The 26,488-nt window shown below is 31.9% G+C and overlaps 1 protein-coding gene across 2 annotated transcripts in view; it reads left to right on the top strand.

Annotated features, from left to right (window-relative positions):
• The first annotated feature begins 9,678 nt into the window (after positions 1–9,678).
• Positions 9,679–26,488, top strand: part of LOC118194950 (RYamide receptor-like) — a 474,599-nt gene continuing 457,789 nt past the window's right edge. Inside the window, exons 1-2 of one of the 2 annotated variants that reach the window (XM_035366167.2) lie at positions 9,679–9,780; positions 11,229–12,580. In XM_035366167.2, coding sequence (XP_035222058.1) covers positions 12,201–12,580 — 380 coding nt within the window. In that variant the 5' untranslated portion in view covers positions 9,679–9,780; positions 11,229–12,200. Of the gene's footprint in view, positions 10,013–11,228; positions 12,581–26,488 lie in introns of both variants that reach the window. The other variant, XM_035366166.2, reaches the window with a different exon arrangement.

Here is a 26,488-nt window from a genome sequence, read left to right as displayed (position 1 = left end):
ATAATAATTTCGCACCCTACAAGGGTGCGAAACCTCCAAAATGCTTACAAATTTAATCATTTTGTCTTCATGCCTTATTATTTACGTGCAATATATATCTCTTTGTATTTGCTTTCCTTCATGGTGTTGCAATTTTAATGGTCAGCAGATTAGTTCTCACATGGTGTGTGTCTCTACGGTTATAAGCTTGTCATGCTAAAAACAAATTCGGGGCTCGCCTTATTAATTTGTAGTACTTTATTAAATGTTAGATCTGATAGCTATTTTTTGGACTATAAAGTCTGCATCATGATTTTCATGATAGAAGGTCATTTCATAATATTTGTATTGGTTTTGGTTTTCATTCCGCTTCTGCTTCTTTCAAGAGTCCATTAATCGCGGTGAGTTGGCGCTTAGAAAAAACACTTTTTAAAAAAACCCACAATCACAATAGTCCATAGATGAAATATCAGGGGACTTTGCAGAAACACTTCGAAAATGTACATATGTAATACTTGTATAAGTCTTCATTTTTTTTAAGAAATACGTTGTACCTTTCTAAGTTTGATTTGTTGTTTTGTGTTGATGAAGTTTCTCTCTTTGAAATTCACCGATATGTAGAAATGGAATTTTATGAGTAAATATCGGTCATAAATCATTAACCTCAAGACATAAACCATTCAAGTTGAATTGATTTTAACATTTTGTTTTCGCATTCTTCTTATTTTTAGGTTCTAGTTATAAGACAATCTTGTGAAAAAGGGAAACACTTATTAACCCTTTCTTTGCATTGACGGAACCAGGTTTTATACTAATTTTTCTTCTCGTTTTAGATAATAAATAGACCTTTTTTGTTGCAGTTATTTAAGTAAACCGATGCTTCATCAAGGGTAACAATGTATTTTCATTTATCTTCAGCTAAATAGTTTTTCATACAGGGTTCTACAGTTTTATTTAAATCTGGATTGAGGCACATGATTCGGCAAAATCTGGTGAACATTATACTTTTTTAGCTTTTTCAAAATGTAAAATTTCGTTTAATATTTTTTTTGTTGTTGCTTTGTATTTAAAGCCTTTTCTTGCAACTTATTTCTGCATAGGCAGAATTTTGTTTCTATTACCAATGATTTCCCTTCAGAAACATTAGACAGAGAGCGTACTTTTTTGGATATTAGCTTGGAGTTTCTAAACCATGTAGAAGTGATTGATGGCGTTTCACTTTCAGATTAATAAAGTTGCTTATTTTGTACTTATAAATTTTAATTCTATGCATTCTACAACGTGTTTGAATTATGAAATAGTAATAATTCTCATCGGAAAGCACAAAAATAGATTCTTCAATCTACAACTTCGTTACTTGCAACATTTTGAAAGAAGAATACATTTAAAAGCAGCAGTCGCTATTTCGGATTCAAATAATAAGCTATTGCCAGAAATTTTTATTCCGAATCATTTTTTTAAAAATACTTTATTAATATGATTCTAAAGATGTGTAAATTCTTTCTGTAAATGAAAATGCAATGTGGGGAAAAAAACCTTTTCAAAATTCGGCTTAGATTTTAAAAAAATTTAACACTGAAATGAATTTTTACACATACCTTCGTCTAATGAACAGGCTAAAAAATCTCATTATTTTACTGTTTCTCTTATCGGTTAGAGCAGAAAAAAGAATATTTGTCTGAAACCTTTAGCTTAATTTTTGATATTATTGCAATTTTTCTAAAACTACTGCATTTTTTAGTCTATTTAACATCCATGATTTTTAAATTTCATCACCTAGAAATATATAAGATATAAAGTTTTAAAATTCCTTAAAATTATAAAAGAAACGCTTCTCTTTCTTTTAAAGCAAGAATGATCAAAATACATCAATTAGGCAATTTTTTACACTTTCTTGTTTGAAATATTCTGCAGAGGTATAAGCACAAACGGAAATTGCATTGTGGGTCTTCAGTATCATCACGTGATTTGTTTGGGTTTATTTGATGTCGCAAAGCACACGTGGGATGTGAACCTAAAGGAAGGGATGCCTTTGAAAAGAATTTTCTAATGTAACCTATTTCGTATCCATGTTACACATTAGGGAAAACCAGAAAACGTCCGGTGCAGACAGCCCTTTTCTCCTAGAATCGAACCCAGGTCAAACAACCAGCGTTCAGTGATTTTCCCCACTCGGCTGCTGGTGAGCCGCGAGTTGTTTTGATGATGTCATTATATGTCACACTATTTTTCTTGCTTACAAATTGCTATCTCTAGCACTGATTTTATTTATTTGTATCATCTGTCTCATCTTCAAAGAAACAATTACTTGCAAAGAATTTAAGCTTACTCTGATGTCTTCTGCAATTTTATTAATAACTTCTCTCCTTTCTTTTACAGAGATGTTCATTAAACAACTTTCTAGAGATTTTAAGATATAATGTAACGATGAAAAGATAAATTGCACATATCTTTGTTTAATGAATAGAATACATAATCTCAGGATTTTACTGTTCGTACCTTCAAACAGAGTGATAGAAAACTATATCAAAGTTAGTAAAATTTAATGCAATTTTTTTTTGTTTTGGCAAACCGGCTGGTCTTTTCCGACCATTTGACAAATTTGTTGGGAGTAACAGATAAGATTGGGAGTACTTATCTTTTAAAAATGACTTTCCAGTTGAAGAATTTGACTAGTCAAAAAAAGAAGGAAAAAAAGTTACAAAGTAGAAAAATGAAAAGGTGTTTTCTAATGGAATAAGCTTTTATTTAAACTCATAAAGAATTAATGAAGTAAAAGTAGAAAAAAATGATAGTATTGCTTAATGGAAACAAGAAATTAAATAACCCCTTTTACGAAATTTCATCTGCAATTTCAGATCACGAATAACAAAATCATGGGCAACTAAAAAACGAAAAAACGAAATGTAATCATCAATTTACAATGTTGAAGTTGTAATCTATTGATTTCATGTATTTATCATGAAATACATCCCATACTTCTATTATTTATGATATAAAATTGTAGATGACATTGCAGAGAGAATTATTAATTTTCTTGGTCTCATTAAAATGTATGATGAACTACTTTTCTACTTTTAGTTCATTTATTTTCTTATGTTTTAAATTAAAGTTTATTTTATAAAATGTTTAATGTTTTTTTATTTAATTAAGCAACAAGATTTGCGTGCCCATAGGAGTTCGCCTGTAGAACTCGCTTCTTTGCATTAAAAATTTCAACGCAGAGGAGATAACATCACAGTAGCGGTAGAGGTAAAAGTAAGGGGAACGCAGACCTTCGTAATAAATCACGAGGTATTCTTTTCGCTTATTAGCCTTCTTTTCCGATTTAAGGATACGTATTTCTACGATACAGAACCAGCTCACTTATCTCCATCAGCCCATTATATGCAAGCCAGGCAATAAGATCTTCGATCAATGCAAGTTTCAACTAAATCAACTTAAATACATGTCCATTAACCGATGCTTTGAAATAAAAAAATGATTTGCCTCAAACTAAATTTTAATTTATATTGTTGAGAGAAAATAAAACGTGGATAATATTATAATTATTTTATAGTGCTTAACAAGACCATAAATCCTTAAAACCTTAATCAATTTTCTATGATTCAATATAGCGTTCAACAGCTCTTTTATTTAAAGCCGATGTGTAGGATAATTTAAAATTTTTACCATTGTGCACAAATAAGAAATTTCACTTGAGATATTGTGCTATGCTTTTCAGTCAGATATTTTTGAAAATATATTAATTACCTTGCAAGTGGAAAAGAAATGAAGGTAAATTACATTAACTGGCGGAAATGTGCTCATGTTAAAAGATTAATTTAATGCTCTTGTATCTTAAATGAAATAGGAGAATCGGTAATTAGTGTAAATATTTAAAGTAATTAAATAATTTCATCAAACGCAATTAGACGTTACGTTTACGTAACATTTTAATGACTTAGCGATATAATTTCGAAATCCAAATAACTGCAGCAAAATTAAAGATCTCTAATTATGCAATTTAAATAAGTTTTAGCCATCCAAATTTTGAAGTAGCAGTATCAAATTATAAAGCTGAGTTTTTCTTTGAAAACCTGAAGTTTTATAAAGCACTTTGATAATTACCTTAAGAGCTTGCATTACACACTGAAGATTAAATATTTTTCTAAGTAAATAGTTTAGATAGTTCATCTACGTTAGATAATTTATTTACATTAGCTATTTTATCTAAGGAGGAAACACTAACAATCAGTGATACCCTCGCTGAGATTTGAACTGAAAACATTCGTCTGTTAGCCGAACATGCTTTCAGATATACCACGAAAACATGGGGTAAGGAAGGAAATATTTCCTTACATTCTCCTTCACTTACAGGGCGACTGAAAAATAGAGAAACTAATCACCATATTGAGGTTATAATGAATTATTGTCTGCAACAGTTTCGATCACGTGCCATTTGTAGAATCATTAAGTAGTTCATCGAAACAAGAAACAGGAAAAATCAACGATGCTGTTGGAAGGATTTTAGCTTCGGATTTTAAAAGTGCTAACCGAAGTGCTTTCAATTACACTACGAAGGTACGCTGTAAGGAAGGAGTAAATGTTTGATATAGTTTCCAATGCAGACAGAGAATTAGAACCGCAATATTTTAGTGAAAATTTGCAGATAATTTTGGAAAGTCACTCCACTTGTTAAAAATAATATCTTCAATCGGCACATTTTATTGAAATTATACAAATTTTAATCAACAATTAGTGATTTTCAAATTTTTTTATTAAGAATCAGAAAAAGTAACTACATTTTATTTACTTATATTTCAATTTTATATATGAAGAGCAAAAGCTCATTTAGTGTTAAAAAGCTTTTTAAAAATTTGAAGTAAACTTAGAAAAATGTAGGATGTGCAGACTAGTTGTAAAAATATACCTCCAATTGCAAATCCAGTTTGTAATATTTAATGATTATTAAAATAACTGTGATTCATATTTTAAATTGATTTTTTTTAATTTTAATCTTAAAATAGTTTTAATGATTTGGGAGAAATGAGCAAAGCATCCAGAACCTGTAAGCTGTCATGTTGTAGAGTGATAATTTTAATCGATGCATAGATATTGCAAAACTCCGTATTGCCCTCACCGGGACTCGAATTCTAGACCTCTCGATTACGTTTTCGCGTGCTACAAAACGTTCAGTTACAACATGAAGGCACTCGCAAAGCATGAGAAAATACCTTTCAATGTTCTAAAAGTTTGCGTCCAATAAGAATCTAGTTTGGAAAATATCTAGATGTGTGCATGACTACGAAGCTATCCCCCTATATATTATTGAATCATTAGTTCTCAACTGCTTATATTTAAATTTTATGTATGAAGTGCAAACTCCCATTTAGTGTTAAAAAGGTTAAAAGGTTTTAAAAATCCGAAGTAAAATTAGAAAAATTTAGAATGCGCAGAGTGTTTGGTTGTAAAAATACACCTCCAGTGGCAACTCTTGATATATATTTCAAGAGTACTTGCAGTTAGCAAATTTTATAACACCAACGACTTTCATTAATATATCATTCCACCAGAAATGCTTATTTATATTTACCATTAACCATTATTTAATGTAAAAAAGTCGTTTACGTTCAAACATTTCAAGGGTTTTATTACAACTGAATGCCCCTTGAAAACTCTCCTCTAAATGTGAATTGAATCTAGGCCTTCATGGTCTAAAACCATAAGCATTCTCTTTAAAGTGCTATGTGAATAAATTTACGAAGTAGAAAATCAGGTAAAGAATTCTCAAACTGAAGATATGGGTCAAAATTAATCAATGAAAATTTGATAAGGTATAATCAATGAATGCAGTTTTTCCAAAATCTTTCAAATAAGGGCATTAAAAGATCATAGTTAAAATGATGCTTTACTTGTAAAAATGTAAAGAAAAATTTATCTAAAACGAATTTTGATCAAACCGAAGAGTAATTAAACAATGACCAAACGGATCGGGAACATCAAGGCACTCGATTAGTTGCACACATATATGTCCGGCTCCCTGAATCTTAATCTGATAATAGTGTAATTGGTCCCTAAGAGATTAATTATGGAAGACAATGCATCATTCCATCAGAAATACTTACTTATATTTACCATTAAGCATCCTTTAATGTAAAAAAATCGTTTAAGTTTCGCTTTAGTATAAATCCAATTTGAGATACTCGATAACAATGTAAGGAAAAACCAATGAAATAAAACACATTTAAAATCATAGATTTTTTGCTTTTGCTTTGTTTTAAATCTACTGACTTAGTTACTCGTTTCATCTCTTTATTATGAAACAAAGAAATTTACATTTAGAGAGATTGGAATGGAGATATTTTTGTCAAAGCAGAAAGTACATTGCGTGGGAATGCATAAATGGTTTAATAATAAATAGGTTTGGAAGAGGGAGTAGAATTTCTAAGACTGAATTCATAATTGAAAGAGAAAGTTCAAAAAAATGATTCCTTTTATTTTATAAAAGCACTTCAAGTACGTGTATGAATACAATACCTTCAGTTTAAAGCTAATAGTTATTTCAAAATCATTCTTATTTGACACTGTCTATATAATATCTAACATACTGATTATACTTCGTCAACCTCAAGAAGAAATTTGACTTCGGCTGAATCATTTCGCTACGGAGAGGAGCGTAGAGAGCCGATCGAAGGTTTCAAATGAGTGAATCCCAATCCCATTGTTATCCACCACAAGAAAAGACTTAACCTATCCTGTTAGAAAGAATAGTTCATTTCACTGCGGGGAGAGGTGCAAAGAGCACATAGAAGATTACGAATGAGGGAATTCAGATGCCTTTAGTCTCAGTTTACCTACGAAAAGATGCTGGGATGGTTCGATACCACATGATGTAGACGTGCCAAGTCTCTTCTCTCGGTTGGCAGACTATACAGGAATAATAAAATAATATAAAATAATGCCTTCTGGTAGAGCAAACATCGAATAGTACTGATAAAGCTAAGGTGAGAAATTTTTGTATTGGAAATCGGGACATGAACTACATTAAAGTTTCAAAACATATAGAAATTTCCAATGGATATGAATGATAAATTGTTTCAGGAGATGGCACTTAAATACCGGTACTAGCAATACATGACTTGAAATTTCAGTTTTAGTTTATGCTGTTAACTTTAAAAACCGTTTTCTTGATGCAATATGAAAATGACGTTTATCCAGTTTTTATTAATGATTACAAAAATTTAATTCAAAACTCATAAATTTGATAGAGATGCCATCTTTCTTCCCCCTGTTAGTAAAGACAACGTTTTTATTCCTAATTTCATCTAACTTCGTATGTGAATATCTTCACCTGTAATGAATTAATTGTCACTCATTCATTCGTAAAGATCTTAATAATAAAGCTGTTGATGCTGGCTTCTCTCATCTATGTGCCCACACTTGAAATGTAAGAAAGGAAAGGGATGACTGGTTGGCGAAAAAGTTACAAAACTTAGAGTTGCAATGTAAAATTTTGGGGTAACGACACGCTGACACTGTCTAGGTCGTTCTTAAAGAAATAAAGTTGAAGCAAAATTATTCTCAGGTAGGCATGACATAGAAGTTCTTCTACTTCTTCTTTCCTCTCTGACTAAATTAGTTTTGCTTTCTATTCATCGCAGATTCAATAATAAACAGATTTTATCCAATTTTTAAATTATTAAACTGGGAACTTTGATTTCAATTCACATCTGAAGATATTTCGTATATCTCATATGGACATGTGTTCCTGTAGCTTCCGGTGAGTGCAAAATAACAAACATTTGTTCTTCTTCTGGCTGAAATTTATTTAGACTAGAAAAGAATTAATTTTTCAGCTAAATTCTATAACATTTAATTTTCCTGTGTTTGTTCACGATAACATGGCATTTCTTTCTTCTGTATAATTATTTCTTACGTTTCATCTGGGAATTTGAGGCCCACCAGCGGTCGAGCGGTAAAGTCGCTGAACACTGGTAGTTCTGTCCGAGGTTCGAATCCGGTGAGCGGGCTGGCTGCATGGCCGTTTTCGTGGTTTTCCCCATGTATAACGTGTATACGAGCCAGTTTACCTTAGAAAGTCCTCCATGAAGGCATCCCTCCCCCTTAGGCAGATAGCCCTCGATGCTTTGCCATAATCACACACACATCTGGGAATTTGTAAATTTTATTTTATTTCGTGTTGTGTTGTTTGTATTTTTTATTTACTTCTGTAAGCTTTGTGTGATATCATGTGGTGAAGTTCAATATTAAGACAAATTATTTGTCCAACCTATGAAATTAACGTCTTCCATTTCGCTTCTGACGGTCAATGCTACTAGTTTCTCAAAATCAGGTAACCATATAAAACATCATTGTTTTATTCCGTTTATAAATATTTGGGAATGTTGTCTTTAAAAGTGTTTAATAATTGTTTTCTAAGAATGCTTAGCGAAGTAATGCTCAGTCATAAAAATTCGTACTTCTTGGGAAAACTCATTTCCCTCTTGCACAAACGAAACGGTTTTTAAAGCAAATAGCGTAAACAGTAACTGAAATTTCATGTGATATGTTATTTGTAACAGAGTACGTATGCTATGCACTGAAACATATTTCCCAATAATACCCATTTGTTTAATTTTTACATTTTTTGAAAAGTTTATTTATTCCCTCTCTGGACCACTCTATCATTAAGTAATTTCTGAATGAATTTTGCATTTATTTTTATAAAATTCATTGCTATAATATTTTTATTATTATTTTTCGAATTAATCATTCACTAGTGAAACAAATTTTCCTAACCTACCCTCTAAACAATGTAGAAGTTTTTCTTAAATTTGCAATTATCATCGCTTTTTTAAATTCCATTACTTAAATATAGCGCATCGGTAGTTTACTGTTTCTTCTGTAAAATATGCTTAATAATTTTAAATATCAACTGCTGTCTAACCTTAAAATATGCTGTGAAGAATTTTACTAACTATCAATAATTATTACTAACGATATATAGCAACTGTTTTGCTGCTTTCTCTGGAAATTTAATTATTTTTAATAGTTTTATATAAATATCCATTTGTGATTTAGAAATACTATCTATGCAATACTAGCTATCGTTTTTATTATTTAGCTCCCTCTGTTTGAATTAAATTGCTATCATAAAAATCTTTACTTTATGTAGATTCAATATTTACTCAACTTTGTAGATTGCAGATTCACAGAAGTTTGTGGACCAAATTAAGTATGTAACTAAGCAAACGTTTTCGAATTTATAAAATAAATGATTTATTTAATACCGACTCTGAAGAAGTTAATATTTAATTAGATTAAGCATAATTTTAGAAACAAGTGATAAAGGAGAATATATAATGCACTCAAGTGGCATCAAGCAATAAATATTACATGAAAATATTATCGTGAATACAACTTTTAATAAAGCCTTTTTTAAATATATAATTTGACAGGATTTGTAATAAGCATCGTAATCTGTTAAGAAATGACTTCTTGAAATATCTTCCTTGAAAAATATTTTTCTAACTTCAGTTCTCGATCAGAACAAAAGTGAAAGAATATTTAGATTCAGCAAAAACGAGAAATGGCAAAATTTGACTGATGGATTTCGCTTCGAACAGAAATAACAGTGACTGCGCATGCGCAAGGGCGGTCTCTAGGGTAAATTTTAGGAGTATCTCTATCGCGCGCAGTGTCAGTTCCGCTCTAAACTTCGAATTGTTAGCAGGTAGAGAAAGCAAGTCATTTGAGGGGTGTGCATCAAGTGGGTGCTTCGAAATCAAAGTTCTCAGGAGAGTTAGAAACACAAAACTGGTAACGTTCGATTTTTATTTTATTTTGGAAATGTTCCAAGCGCAAGGTAGAACAACAAGCAAGTTAAATACACTTAAAACGAAGTTGTGAACTTTTGTTCTTTTTTTTTTCGCGTTTTCAGAAATTATATCAGCAAACTTTAATATTTTATTAAATTAAGGGAAAGAGGTTCTAATTAATTTGGAACTTTATCAGCTACAAATATTTCCCATTAATGCTAAATAATGAAAGAGTAAGTATATTTAGACTACTATTTTTCCTCATGAAAAGTTACTTTAAAACTGATTTCCGCAACCCTGTCTTGTCCCAAATGGAATATGAACATAACATATTCCATTTGGGAAAACACTGCTACCAAAGTTGAAGATATTTATATGGAATCGCTTCAAAATTTCAAAGTTTGTGCCTTAAATGTTAAAATATTTACAATCTGAAAACATATTTCAGTTCACTTATCAAACATTTTGAGCCAAAAATTATATGAATAATACAATAAAAAATCTGTATAAAATGCATCAAATTTTAAACTTGGAAAAAGCCCTATATGTACCGTGAAATTTATATTTAAAATAAAAACTTCCTGCTTAAAAGAATTATAATAGTTGTGTCAGTAATATATGTTACAGAATAATGTATCTAAATGTTATGTAACGAGAGTTCTGATCTTTGTTATTTTATCTTTAAAAGCTAGAATATAAGAAATGTGTTAGTTAACAGCAGGCAAAACAATTCGTTTAATTTACATATCGAATCGTTTAATATTTTCACTTTCTAAGTAGAATAAGGATGGTCACCAATAAAATAATATAATATATGATGGGAAGAGTTTTAAAGAAATTAATTCAAATGTATCTGAAGTAGTCAGACTTTCGAAGGATACTTAAATTATTACATTCAGACATCTTAATATCTATATTATATATTATATAGGATTATGTACTAAATAATTGATTCTGTAGTATTAAGGTCGAATATTAATACTAATACATCATTAGGGCCATATGAAGCAAAAATATAAATTTCACAAATGTATTTCGTTTTCTCACCTTTTGTAATCAGGAATAAGATTAAAATTATTTAATACTAGAGGCGTATTGTAATCAGAGTTTGATTAATTTTTTTAAATAAAAAAATTATTTTTCTTTTGTAAAAGTCATTATGAATTAATAAATTAGTGCATCATTTAATGAGCACTTATTAAGTTGAATATTTCCTAAGTAAATTTAATTAAAAACAAGTAATTTTTTATTTAATTATGAGCTTTTAAATATAACGTAAATAACTAATTTATGGCGGTTAGACAACTCACTGGATTATAACTTTAATTCTTAATATAAAATACGTCATTTTTTATAATTTATTTAAAAATATTGAGATGTGTGATGAAATGCAATGAACTCATCTTGAAAAATATTAAAATATTTATACATTGTTTGTTGTATTTCCAGGCATATTATATGAAGCATAGTTATATTCAACATACAAAAGCATTTAATTGAAAAGGTAACTCTAAGGTAACGAAAAACATTTCCATTTTTCATTTAATATAATTTAGAGTACATTTTTTGAAAACTTAGGAATTTATATACATAAGTTCTAAAGAAGATAAATCTGTGTAGAAAACGAAATGAAAGATGAAAATAAGAATTAAAAAAGGGTAAAATGTTGAACAAAATGTGCAATGATAGAATTTTAACAGGACAGATTAAAACTGGATTTTATTTCCATGGACGTCACCGAAGTCGAATGTCTTAGTCAAAAGATAATGCATGCAACTACAAAGCATAGTTATGTATTTTAAAGGTAAATCTTGTAAAGAAATTAATGCACCTGAATAGTTCAAAAATAATTTAAGATACCACTAGCAGGTATAGCCACCTGAAGATTTTATGAAGCTTGTTTTATATTTGAAAATACAGCGTTTACCTATCGAACTTGAACCGTAAACCAATTTAAGAAGATCAGAGAACAATATTATGGGAAAATAACAGCGATGACTCAAACATACTGAAAGTTTGAAGACGTGTAACTTTGCAAAGGAAATGCGGTGTTGATTAATTATAATAACCCTCTATAAATCGAAGAAACAAGAACTTAGGGTGCTGATTTATAATGGAAAAATTAGTTTTAAAATAGTTTTGAAAGTTTTCTAACTAATAACTTTATCAAAAAGCTAAATATTTTATACATGGTATCAACATATCATTAAAGCTACTATAAATTTGTATTATTATTTTTCTATAATATTTTCATGACAACTCGTTATCTAAGAGCTTGTTTTAAGAAAAATCACACGACAAATGTTTTCCTCCGGAACTAATTCTCATGTAATAATTAGAATAAGAAAACCTTAATCCAAATATTTCTGAGAAGGTTTTGAAATACTGACTTACTAATCTGAATTAAGTTCAAGAATAATCATGGAAGATTTTCAAAATACCACCAATATTACTTACACTTCTGAAGAGCTATTCCAGTCATTGGAAGCCCTAGGACCAAAAATGCAGATTTTCCTGATAATACTCTACTCATTCACAGCTCTCCTGGCTCTTGGTGGTAATGCTACTGTAATTGTAGTTTTATTGCTTGGAAAACGATCATCGAGAGAACTAAGAACATTTCTTGTAAACTTGGCAGTGTCTGATGTATGCATGGCTCTTTTCTCAATCCCTTTCACTTATACTGACTTTATGCTTGGACGATGGATATTTCATCCGATGTTTTGCCCTTTCGTTCAGTTCATGCAGCACGTTTCTGTCATCGCAAGTGTGTATACCTTGACGGTAATTGGTCTAGACAGGTAAGCTAGCATGTTTAGTATTATTTAACAATTAGTTTTGATATTTGTATATTTATCGAAAATTTTAGAAATACATTAAGACAAAACGTCTTGTTAAGACTAAACATTTCAGGAGTTATTAACAGGCTACAAAATCGTTTTATGCAGCAAAACTGGAAAAACCAATTATAATGCATGTAAAACGCTGAAATTTCTTCAATGTAGCTTTGATTTATGAACCAATCTGTGAAAGAATATTACAGAGTTTTTTCTCAGTGGAAAGAAGAATATGTTCTAATCACGTTTTAGTTACTCCACATGGCAACAGAACAAAATTGAGTACAGGTTTTCGTACTTTGGGTACTTTATTGTAGAATAGATTAATTAAAAAATATAGACCAAGGTACCTGAGTTTGACTTAAAGAACTTATAGACCTGAGTTTAACTTAAAGCCATAATAAAAGTTTTACTATTTCTTGATTAAATATTTTATTTATTTTAGTTTAAATATCACGCTGAATAACAATCAAAAACAAAGTCCAAAATTAAGAATCAGCGTAAATGTTTAAAACTTTTTTGCAGTAATGATGAAATAATCAGTAATGCAGTAATTTTTTGCATTAATGAAGGAAATGATTTATTCATATACTAAAGAATAGTGTAATATACACTATTTGATAAAATGCTTGCGGACGACAATATAAGCATTTATTAGCAACAAATTTGCAGCTATGCTATAAACGTCGATGAGTTTACATTCATTAAACCAGAATAACTAACAAACGGAAAATAATATAGTGAAGATATAACTATTATTTTAACGTTTCAGGATCTTATTTTTAAATTCAATTTTCCGAGATATCTTGAATTCACAAAACGATATGCAGAACATAAATCTAACTGTAAAATATTTGCATTAGAAAAGAAGAATAGTTATTCAACAGAACTATTTTTATTCAATTAGTGGGGAATTAATTTTTAATAAGACTTGATTCAAATCTTATTACCTATAACTAGAAATCTCTTTTTATATAGGTCTTGAACATAGGTCTTGTGTTCTTACATATTTATTTTAGAATTTTATTTGTTACGATTTTTAACGAGTAGTTTGTTTCCTGTTACTTTATTTCGGCTTAAAGAAAGTTACTTGAAGTAAAATTTCATGAAGGTTTGAGTTATTCTGTAATCAAAATAATGGTACTAACTATATGAAATTTTATGTCACGTTCTGAAACATCAGCTGCATAATAAATTAAGGGTTTAAACAATTTCAAAAACAGACGATTATAGTATTTTAATTACGTATATGTTTGAAAATAAATTTTAAGCATTAATTGGTTTTGGAGGTAAAAATGTTTTATTTATTTTATGATTGTTATTAGATACTAAATTATATCGGATATTATAGTAGTTCTAACTGAAGCATATTCAGAGGGCGAATTACAATTAGCTTTAAATGATTCGACAAATGTTTTGTTTGACATTACGTCATACTCTGTAAAATAATGAACTCGGAATTAATCTAATTTAGCAGTTTTGGGGAGCGCTCCTGTCACCACAAAATTAATAAATGTAAGCAGATTTAAATTTTGGGCATAATTATGATTAAAATTCATTATATATTTTCTGAGAAGCTTTCGTTAAGAAACCGTATATTTAAATAAGGTATTTTAATTAATATAAATTTAATATAAATTGTGAATAAAACTGCACTTTTACGAAAAAAGAGTGCTAAAATATTTATGAACATCTTTAACAGTTCAGGGGTATATAGGTATTGTGGAACGATGGACTAGCGTAAATTAAGGTTTCCCCCAAAAACGTTTTCAGATACCGATATGAAATTTACTTAGAGTAAGAATTTCAAGTAAATTTCATATCGGTAACTGGAAACGCTTTTTAGGGGAAATCTTAATCTACGCTAAAATAGAAATCAGGAAATAGATCAGAAATTACTCTAATAAACTTAAAAATATTTCGAAACTTTGTATTCAAAATTCTCAGTGCTCAGACTGAATCTTATTGAAGTTCTTTATACGCTTGATTTAAAACAAAATTCATAATACAGTAGGCAGACAGCAATACAAAGTATTAATGTAGTAAGCAAGATAATAAATGTTTTGAATTTACGCAAAACTCAACAGTTAAATCTCTTGTAACAGCTTTAAATAATATTAAAATCTTGTAGTTTAAATAATTTAAATAGATGAACATTAAGGTATTTGTGAATGGCAATATTTGAAACCAGACTCGAGTGCCTCGTGCGACTCTCGCACGAAGAATGTAATTTATTTTTAAATGTTAGAATATGTTTCTCTTCTTGTTTGTATGTCGCCATTTTTGAGTGTTAAATAAAAGTTATTGCTGTGTTCCATCATTGGAGTTGCTTCATTTCGCTAAAGAAGTATTACAGTCTTAATTATTTTGGAGGCACCGGCGAGATCGAATAATCGTGCGTATTTTTATTTTATTAGTTCATATTGAATTGCTTTATTTTATTAGTTCATCACTGAACATAATATTAGTGATACCAGGTTATTACTTCCTGTTGATATTGAATTGCTTTATTTTATTAGTTCATCACTGAACGTAATATTAGTGATATCAGGTTATTACTTCCTGTTAACACTGAACTGCCTTATTTTATTAGTTTATCACTTGAACGTAAACTTAGTGATACCATTTTAATGCCATTTCGACTAGAGCTCAAAGGAAAAGAAAAATATTTGAAGAGCAGATCTTGGAACCGATGAAGAAAGAAAATAAAGCATCCAGAGATGTATTTGAAGAAGAAGTTAAATCACCAAAATTAAAAGAGGAAGATGTTCACGAAAATTTAAAAAACGATAAAGAAATTAATATTGAGAATAATTTTGCAATGCAGCGTTATCATCATCTTTCGGCTTTTGATTTAATATCAAAGCCGCTACTAATAGACGAAGAAAACAATTGTCGAAAGCAAATGACAAATGAATATTATCCGAAAGGCACAGATGAACTGAGGAAAGGCTTTGCTGTGAATTATAGCCGAGGAACTGGTCTACCATGGAAGAGATCTAGGCGCCGTCAAGAAAAAAAAAGAAGACTAATTTGAACACTGGTAATTTGGAAACTTATGAGAGAAGTTATCTTTTCTCTTTAAGCAATTCAGCAAGCCGAGCTTATAAACTTTCTAATTTTACAGAACTTTTCCCTTCGGCAAAAGTCTCTCCGTTGGGGGAGAGGTTGTAACAGCTTTAAATAATATTAAAATCTTGTAGTTTAAATAATTTAAATAGATGAACATTAAGGTATTTGTGAATGGCAATATTTGAAACCAGACTCGAGTGCCTCGTGCGACTCTCGCACGAAGAATGTAATTTATTTTTAAATGTTAGAATATGTTTCTCTTCTTGTTTGTATGTCGCCATTTTTGAGTGTTAAATAAAAGTTATTGCTGAGTTCCATCATTGGAGTTGCTTCATTTCGCTAAAGAAGTATTACACTCTACATATAATAAAAGAAAGAGTTTGTCTGTATGTGTCAGTGTGTCTTTCGTTCGCGCTGCACGTAAGCTAATAGACCCACGGCTATGAAATTTGGTACATAGGTGATACAACACAAGAGCCAGAGCACCTCGAAGCGATTTTTTCGAAATTCGAATACGAATTGTTTTGAATTTTATGTTTTTTGACGAAATCGCGTCATTTTGAGACATAATGGGCTATAGGAAAGCGAGATTTTACTTTGCACACACCCTTTTCACATCGTCATGAAACGTAGGTACTTAGCTATTTTACGAACTTAAAATAAATTTCGTGTTTCCATAAATCGATTAAATACCAGTTTATTTAACAAAGTTAGCTTAACACCTTTTCAACGAGATTTTTTCTAAAAAAGTTTATTTTTTAAAATGTACAGTTTATTTTTCTTTGATTTTTGGATACGTTAAATTTTCATCCTTGCGACTGCTTTTACAAAACGAATTTTGGAAAAATGATAATATTTTGTATTTTAAAAATTTTTTTAAATAAAGCTTCCGAGTACACTTCTCACATCTCACATCTTTAAAAATGTGATTTTGGCAACAATTTTCCTTTCTTATTGTTGTTGAGAAATTTTTGATGAAATCGCATCATTTTGAATAGTTTCATTCTTTTAGAAATATGGGTTTGGCAACATATTTTCATCGTATTTCTTATGTCACTGTTTTAAAGAGATTGGCATATTTCATTGTGATTTATATATATATATATATATAATACATTTTTATTGATTTTTTTGATAAAGGTGTTCTGCAGAGTAAAATTCTGCATGGAACTTTTTGTTTTTTGAGTTTCTTTCATATTATTTTTTTCTTATTTCACTGTTTGTAAGATATTGAAAAAGTTTTGCATGATTTTTTTCTTCAACGGAAAGTTGGTTAATTTTTTCATATGTAATAATTTTTAAAAATTTTTTATGAAGTTGTTCTACAGAGTAAAATTCTACGCAGTTTTTAAATTTAACGTTTGGTGTTCCTTTCAGGCATTTTTACAGTACATTTAAAAGCCAGACGAAGGCTGGCAGTGTAACTGCTAGTATAGCATAAAATACCTTCGGATTTATGTGTTATTGAGTAAAAACATTTATACATTGGATATATATATAAAGAGACAACTCGTGCTAGTACGCGTCTCGATGAAATGCTCCATCTCAGTGTACGAATCTACAAGAATGTTTCAACCGGTGTTTCGTATACCACTGTTCTTATCTGGAATAACAGCATTTTAAAACAATGTCTTTATTCGTCACTCATTTGGCGGTGTTTTGAATAAAATTATATATATTTATATATTCTGAATTTTCATTTGGTTGATTTGGATGCCATGAAGGGAAGCTTCATGCTTTCATTGTTTCTGTTGTAGGTGGCAGCTTTTGTAAAATAAGTCTTCACTTGAAGATCCCTTGGCATGTGATGCAAATAGAAGATGCAGACAAATGTATAGTTCATCGTAGGAGACGCTTTGTCGGGCCGTGATGTGTTTCGATTTTTTCCCAGAAAGAGCAAATTAACTGAGGTATTCTCACGCGGTTGATAGAGAAAGTTGTGCGGAGCCTACTCTAAGTTTTACGCAGCTATCATTGGCACAGAAAATGTCGTGGCCGGCTGTGATTGAACAATTAATTTGAAATGAGGGCTGATTGTGTCTTGCTGTTTAATGAATAATTAGGCGAGGAGTTAAAAAAGGAGGTTTTGTTGAAAGAAGCGGCTCAGAGTTTTTTTCTTCAGGCTCTTCCGGGTTTTCAAACTATTGGTTTGTTTTGGATCTTTTGTTTTTCCTTGATGGTTTTATTTTGGTAGTGACTTGAAGTTAATGTAAAGTTAAGCAAAAATGAAGAAGAAAAAAATAGTAGAAAGAAGTGCAGTTAGTATCTTATAGAAAGATGTGTGTGAACAGAAATAATAGACCAAAATTGTGCTGTTAGATTCACAAGACAGTGCGGGATGAAAAAAAATTTTCAGAAGAGATATTGGCTTCTTGCTAGATGACCAACTGAATCTAATTATTTAGCATAGGATCAAAGAGAACTTGAGCTTTAAATCCGTGGTTACGAGTTGAATGGTTTCATTTCCTTTCGAGATTGATATTAAATGAAGAGCAGATGAGCGTGATCACACAAAACTCCCGACTTAGCTATGACAATTTCCCGAAATTATGAGACCTAGGACGAATATCAACGAAACAACTGTTAATGAAAGGATGGAGGAAGAGCAGAGTTGAACGGAAGAGCAAAATTCTAGATTTAGTGGCTTAGAATATCGGCTTCTGATACTTTGATGTGCCACGATCTAGACTTTGAAGTATTTTGAAAACACTGCAATCTGACTCTCAGTGTGTGGTCGATAAATGACTCTCAGAAAGTTTTATTCGACTTGTGGAATTTAATGGTGTAGAGCCCCGTAGTCTACAGACGTAAGTTCATCCACTTTCTCTCAGTGTAAAATTCCTTTTGAAATTTTAGATTTTGTTTTTAGATTTCCTTTACATAGATCAAAGTCCTTAATTATAATTTAACATGTTAAATGTGGTAATTATATCCTTAGATTTGTATAGCAGGGTTATGTTACAATTTAGGTTATGCTTTTTGCCCATGACAATTGTTACTGTAATATTGTGCTTTTGGGTGGTAAATATTTGCAGCAGCACTCATTATCATAATGTTTCATTTAGACTAAAAGAACTCACTCTTTTATCAATTATTATTATTCATGTTTTATTGCATAATTTAAAATCAATTAATAATTCGATGTCATGGACCCTATCTGAATAGATCTGTAAAACGAGCGTACTTATCGGCAAGGAGAACTTCCGGGAAGGACTTTCATTTTCATTTATGGACTGTCTTGTGTTCTGAAGCAGTGATTTGTTTTTGTTGGTTTTATTTTTCTTATTATGTAATTGTTAAGATTTTTGGAAAGGTTAATTTCTGGGACATGATCAGTCCTTTTTCATGTTACTTAATTAATAATAGAAGAAATGGATTTTTAAATGTTTAATTGTTATAATTTATGCCTTAAATAAAGATAAAAGATCAAGGAACGTTTCATAAAAGAAAGCATCACTGATTTAGGGATTACAGAGGGATTAAGAAATTTAATTTAATAAATTTCTAAATGTAAGAAGTTGAAATCATTTGCTGTATTTCTAGTAAGGGCAATTTGTAGGCCTCTGAATTTCAGTTTTGCATGCAAGTATTTAAATTGTGAGTACTTTTAAAATAATGTTCATGTAGGAACTTATTAAGTTACCCCAATTAACAGCATGTTTATTTAATAGAAAATTATTATACATGTTGATGTTAAATATTGCGTGCATTACTTCTGTCACTAATTTGTAGTCTGCAGAGTTCTCCATTTGTTTGAAACGTAAATTTTTTTTCAGAAATTTGGAGATCAAATTATTTGGGCTTATTGATCAAACACAAAGCAGGTATAAAGTACTCACTAAATACTTATTATTTCATTATTGAGTTGATTTATTAAAATATTTCGTCATTTGAGGGGGCTGAGGAATTTACTAAACTAAATAAAACGCTACGAGATATTATCTTTCAGCAAGGTATGCAGGATTGTATGTTGTTCATACTCTCCTGACATTCGTTGATACAGGACGAATAGACGGAGTTCGACTGTTGCCTTGATCACATGTTTTCCAGTTTTTCTTCCCCAGTGAGAACATCTGGACATGAGCTGCCGAGGGAATGGCCCACAATCACCGGCGAGCCACTACGTTTGTTGAACAATGACATAGAGTAGAAGTCTCACTGAATGAAGTACCCATATCTGTCATCCAAGCTCAATTCAGCTCGAAGCCCAGCCGCATTATAGCCGTTGTTACTGTCCGTGGTGGCAACTCTATTCACTGCATTCTGCATGCTATTTAACATAACCACCTGCAAATTTAATGATGTCTTCCTCCCATTATCCTGCATTTGTACAATAAATAAGCTTCTGCCATTTGTGTTTCTTTCTAATGTAACAATTTTGATGGGTAGCTATGTATTTTTTAATTTCAGCCTCAAATTTTGAAACCGTTTTTTGTAATATTTAAGCTTTCCTCGAAAAGGTAATTAAAAAAAAATTACATTCAAGTACTTAAATTCTGACTGCAGCAAAATTTTACTCGATTTTCCCAAAATTTAATTTAGGAGAGCACAAGTAACTTTGATCGCATTATGATAGATATTTTTTTTATTTCATTTGATAAATTCAATTTTGAAACGTGTGCTTTCTGACATGTTTTCCCTATAGAGTTCAAATAAAGATTTAAATGCCGCCAAACCTAGCAAGCGTAGTTAACCACGTGGTTATCTACGCTGACAGGCGTACCGAAGGGTTCGAATCCCATGAAAGCACTGATGTTTGTAAATGCATATATAGTGTCTATGCGGCATGGGGGCACGCTAAATATGCGGTGAACCGGAAGTCCTCTCCGTAGGGGAAGTAGAAGACCCTCTGACTGGGATCTTCGGAGTGCTCACCGTTAAATTTGGGGGCGGAACTAAGCAAAATCGTACTGGTACCTGTGTAGCTCTTGCCAACGATAGGTGCAAACTTGCCTCCTTGCCACCATGAATTTCGTGGGCTTGCTCTGATATCATAGAAACGAGATTAATTACAACAACAAAGATTTAAATTTTGCAAAATTTTTCTTTTTTCCGCTTTCCTGCACATAAAGGCGATGCTTGTTATGATGGAACCTCTTCTTCTACTTGAGAAAAAGCTTTATACTCTCAGGTAGCTACAAAGTAAATAGCTTTGATTTGATATTTTGATATATTATCATAAGCTAGGGACGTTTTATAACACTTATTTAAAAGAATGATTACTGTAACGAGGGGGGGGGTCAGTAAGTATGGGACTTATATATAAACATATTATTTAACATTCATCAATGAGGAGAAAATCGTCACCAACTAAGACGAGGAAATTAGCGCCATTTTTTAGGTTTATTTCATACCCATTATTCATTGTAAATGTTGCATAGATAGAAAGTAAATCGTTGAGCTTAAATGGGAAAATGCGAAGTTTAGGTGATGAGGGGAAGTGAAGGCAGCTCTTGAGAATGCTAACACCGGTTTAATTTAAGCTCTGCTTTGAAATTTCCTGATCTGTAAGGTAAATTGGAGATACCGTCAGATACGTCTGATTTCTCGGCACTAGTTGTGTTTGTGAAGGACTGTAAGACTGTTGCATGTTTTAAGGGGACTCGTACACCTTAAAATTCATAAGATTTTCGAATATGTGACTGTTGCAAGAACTGGGATAACTTATTTATTTTAAAAGCAAGTACTTCCAACTTTTTACAGATGACTACATAATATAGCCGTTTTCTGAAATAGTGATCAGAAAGTTTGTGTTGCCAAAAAAATTTTTATAATTTAATCCGCTTTTTGACAAACGTTTTCGTCATGTTTCCACCTTGCGCGAAAACTTTAAAACATTCTGTTGCATAATTTAATTCCATATTTAATATATAGCTTTTATTACATTTGGAAACTACCGTGAACCAAAAAATTCTAAGAATTTCATGTTAAATTTTCATTTTGTTTGGAGTCGAGTTTATAAAACGTATTTTATTAAAAAAAATCTGTAACGTTTTCGTCCATAATTTTTTTTAATATTAAAATAATCATCAGATTTTAGGTTCAGTTAAAAGATAGGGCTGATATAAAGAATTCCATGCAATTTCAAGTATGTACCATTAGCCATTTTTAAAATATCGTGCTCGCAAGGTGGAAACGTGACGAAAAATTTTGTCACAAAGCGGATTAAATTACAAAAATATTTGTGGCAACACAAACTTTCTGATCACTATTTCAGAAAGTAGCTGTATTATGTAGTCAGCTGTAAAAAGTTGGAAGTAATTGATTTTAAAATAAATAAAATATCCCAATTCTTGCAACAGTCACATATTCGAAGGGTGTTAAGGGGTCTAAGGTGTATGAGCCCCCTTAAAACTTTCATTGAAACATAGAAAAGATATAACACTACTGAGATAGAAATATTTGTGGTTCATGTATCCATCCAAGAATTTAGAATATATTTCAGAAAAGATCTATAAATAGTATGTACTGACATTGCCGCTATTATTGAGCTGTATTCAGGAAAAAATTTATCGCCTATAATCAAATTGGTACTGAAATTACAGGAATATAATTTTATCACATAACACACATCTGAAAAGTAAAATATCGTAGCTGATACTCTGTTGAGAAATAAATTTAACGATAACGGGAAATAATAAGATGTGCAATGCTAACTTCTAAAATTTTAGATTAATGAATAGTGTCGATAATGTTGTTTATAATTCAAAGGCGAATCCCGAGTTTGAAAGCATTTATTCTTAGTTAAAGGGTTCTCAAAACTTTGAACATAACCGATATTACAGGGATAAGAAAGCATAATGTAACTGATAATTCTTTTCTTTTTTTACAAAAAAGGCACAAACTAAAAGCTAGAATGCAAGCTAATAATCCCAACCATCACTAGTATTAAGTATCATACATGAATTACATGATGTATCATTATCAGGCCATTCAATGGATCAGAAAGACAGTTCAGAGTTTGAAGGTAACATTTTTATCCTTTAGCTGTAAAAATTTCTGTCTGGATTTGCCAAGATTTCAAACAAATGTCAGTTATTAAATGATTATTATTATAGAGTGTCCTAGTACTTGAATATTAAAAAAGTAACTTTCCCGATGAAATGGTCAAAATTGATTTGTTCGAACCCTATCTGAACCCTATCTTTGAAGTACGAAAACTGACAAAGATTTTTATTAGTGATTGCAGATACTTTTCAAACTGGATGGAAGTAATTGTGTTGTGATGAGCTTCTACAAAGACGGTTTCAGAGTTATTTGAAAGGAAAGGATGGTGCGGAATGTATACCAAATCTTGCTCAGATAAAGCCATCGTATGAGCTGGTGTGTATGCCTTTAAGTTAAATTCTAATAGCAGCCCTTGTAGAAAGCCGGCCAGAATCGTTACAGCAATTAGCCAGCCAGGGATAAGATAAATAAAAGATCAACTGAGACCCCAAGTGCTGCTCATGGGAATAGCCAAAGAAAAAAGAACAGCCAAATGTTTCAAAAAACATAAAATGATTTAAAGTAGCGCCAGCAAGTAGTAAGTTCCAAGCAGTTGCTACAACGAAGAGGAAGATCAAGCGTATGAGGCTTATAGAAGTGAAGGTCAAGCAGATGGCGAAGAAGAAAGTGCGACATTGAGCGTGTTTATAAATACGTAACCAAAAGCTGAACATCTCAGTCTTTAACAGAGATTAGCCAGCAAGATGGAAATGAAGCAGCAAATAGCCAGCTAACGTTGAATATGGTGGAGGGGAGAATTCAAGGCTGTCTGTTGCTATCTCGCCGACTTTTGACCCGGCATTCGGGGGTTGCCATTTGAAAGTCACCTCCTTTGAAGCTATACTATATTTTTAATAGCTTTTTATTCCTATTTTGCTTCAATTAATGTAAGTTTCTCTACTTTCTTTAAAAAAAAGTTCATTTGCAGAAAACTGTGATAAATATTAAACAGTTAAACTCATTATGAAATTGTACAGAGCACAATGTCACAGTACAATGTCAGCCAGCTTTCCGGGGAAAATGGGACAGATATTCGGACTTCGTGAAATTCCACCTTCGGTCCAAGAGATTGTGCTAGCGTAAAAGAAGGAAGAAAGGTCCACGCGAAAGTCAAACCACAAAGATGATAAATGCAACAGCTAAATCAAAGAATGACACTGAACAGCAATATGCCTGTTTGGAATTAGGTTTCAGCTAAAATATTCACTCATTGTTTTGAGACAATATTTTGTACTGTACTGAGATAATATTTTATATTGAAGTAAAACTGCGTCAACTACAGTTGAAAAATTTCCTGATTTCTCCAAAATATTTTCACATAGAATTTTAGATTACCTTTGACCTATGTGCGAACCTTGGCTCAAATTTAGTCAGAAATTTAAATCTTCTACACAGATCAAATCTCTTTTGTCTAATTATTTAAATTTTGGTGGAAGAGATTATAATAACATTTAAAACAGTTTCTTACTATTGTGTCTGTAATTCACCTCTATTTTTTTAACTCTCGTTTGAATGGAAATAACATTATTGCTAAAAAAATCAGAGGCAAAACACGGAATAAATTTAAAACTATTTAATAGATTTGTATGAAATTGATCCAAGAGTTTGGAGTGGTATTACTCTAGACCACATAACAAACAATAAAGCAAAGACATACAAAAACACCTGTATTAAGACCATCAACTCGCAAAAGACCAAACGGGTCGGAAGAATGTGCAATGGAAACATTACGCTAATAGCAAGCTGAAATGCATGCTTAACAATGGCGAGGCAAGCTGGCAATAGTGTCGTTGATAGCTTGTTGTGGCAGTGGTGCCCACTTCTGTAGTAATGAATGCCGGAGTTCGTGATGGGTGCCTTGTTGCACACTAACAATGGACCTCCTATCCATTGTCCCAACAAGTCCAACATATGCTCTTTGGAATTCAGGTCCCGTGATTTACGACACCAAGGCAGATGAAGAATGGTTTCACCCTTCAGATAACTCAAAATCGCTCGAGCTCCTATGCGGGTGCCCCATAAATAACCCATAAATATCGTAATGTCGTGTCGTCCATAAATATCGCGTCAGTACAAATTGCAGTGATAAATGGACGCACAAGAAGGTACAGAATTTCATCTTGATATAGGACGATTGTGACATAACCACCAGGAATTACATAGAGGATATGACTGGATATGAGCCGTCCTGCGGCAGCAAAGAGATTCGATTTGCCGTATACAAGGTCTCGCACGCACCAGGTATATATTATGGGCGTGGTGTTGTACAGCCGCAGTCTTGCACAGTAGCAACAGGATCGCCTGCTGTTGTGGTAATACTTCGGCGTACAGATCCAGGTCTTCAGCAAGGGGTTTTAATTCCTCTGGTAACGATTTTGCAGACTATTGATGGCATTACGATGCACATTCATCTCTCTCGCAATAGAGGATCAGCTTGCATCTTCCCAATAGCTATTCAAGGCACTTCATTGTGCAAAAGGTGCTTCGGCTTACGGCTTTTGCAATATTTTGAGTTTGTGCAACCGTCTTTTTTTAAATATTTTCTAATACAAAAATGTCATTTGGAAACGCGACCTTAGGTAACAATATACAAATGGAAAATGGATTAATTTTGAAACGTAAGTTTTATATTTCAAAATAAATAGTTAGATATCATTAAATAGTTTTGAAATATTTATTTTGAGTTGTGATACGTTTACTTTGAAGGTAGAGCGAACGATAAATTGTCCGACACTATTTACAGTTACTTAATAAATTAAAGAAACAGCTTAACTGCAAAAAAGGGTATAAAAATATAAATGTTCCACCCAACCGGGATAGTGATTAGTGAATCTAACTGCTGTACTGAATACCCCAGGTTGGAATCCTGGAGGAGGCATGGATAATTGTAATTATAAGCGTCTGGGAGGATGAGGCCACTTTAAATATGCGGTGAGCAGAAAATCCTCTCGAGAGGTTGGTGGTTGGAGAAGAGGGTTGGAAGACCGTTGGAACCGTTCCTCAGGGTTCTCTCCTTTAAAATTAAAGCGGAACTAAAGAAAGTCGTGTTGTCACTCAAATGGGTGTCAAGACTCGGTGTTCTGACTAAGACCTGCGCTTAGACAGACTCGACTCCTGGAGTACATAATTTGTCTTCAGAGGACTAGAGCCAATGGAATTTTGGTGGTCCGTTCAGACGCTTCAGAGACCGCAAAGGTAATGTCTCAAATTTGTCTCGGCTGTGTGATTACTACTTGATAGATATTGTAAAGATTGTTCTCGGAGATTCGCCTCCGTCGGTCCGCTCAAGTGCACTGACGTTGTTTTACGTTCTCTTACATTTTCTCCGTGACCAGCTGGTGCCTGGTAACCCTGTCTTTGGCTCATATACCTGCCCTCATTCCTTGTCGCCAGGGGTTGACCACTGGAAGCTTGCACCACTGTAGATCGTCTCTCCGCATGGATTTCCCGTGGATCGCCTCTCTGTGCTTGAGCCCGTGGATCGCCTAGGGGTTTAGGCGTCACTCTGCAGTAAGTGATATTTTTAAAGTACGGATCAAGAAGTCTTTACTTTCTAGCGTACTGTATGGTGCCCAAATATCTTGCCAATGATAGCCGCAATCTTGCCGCCTTTCGACGATAAATTTCGTGCGCTTTCTCTGATATCAGACAAGCGAGATTAGTCATGGCAACAGCAACAAGTATATTAGCTCATTTTGTATAAAATTTTTGAGTCGCCGATAATATTCAAATGCAAATAAATATGTAAATGACCTCTGTAATCTGAAGTAAATGAGGATATTTGGAGAAATGAAAATGTGCAAAAATCAAAGT

This window comes from Stegodyphus dumicola, chromosome 7 (assembly GCF_044657685.1).
Source record: "Stegodyphus dumicola isolate Sdum_Otavi_A_Nest chromosome 7, ASM4465768v1".
NCBI classification, from domain to species: domain Eukaryota; kingdom Metazoa; phylum Arthropoda; class Arachnida; order Araneae; family Eresidae; genus Stegodyphus; species Stegodyphus dumicola.
Note: the sequence above shows the minus strand (reverse complement) of the source record. Positions and strands in the feature narration are given on the sequence as shown.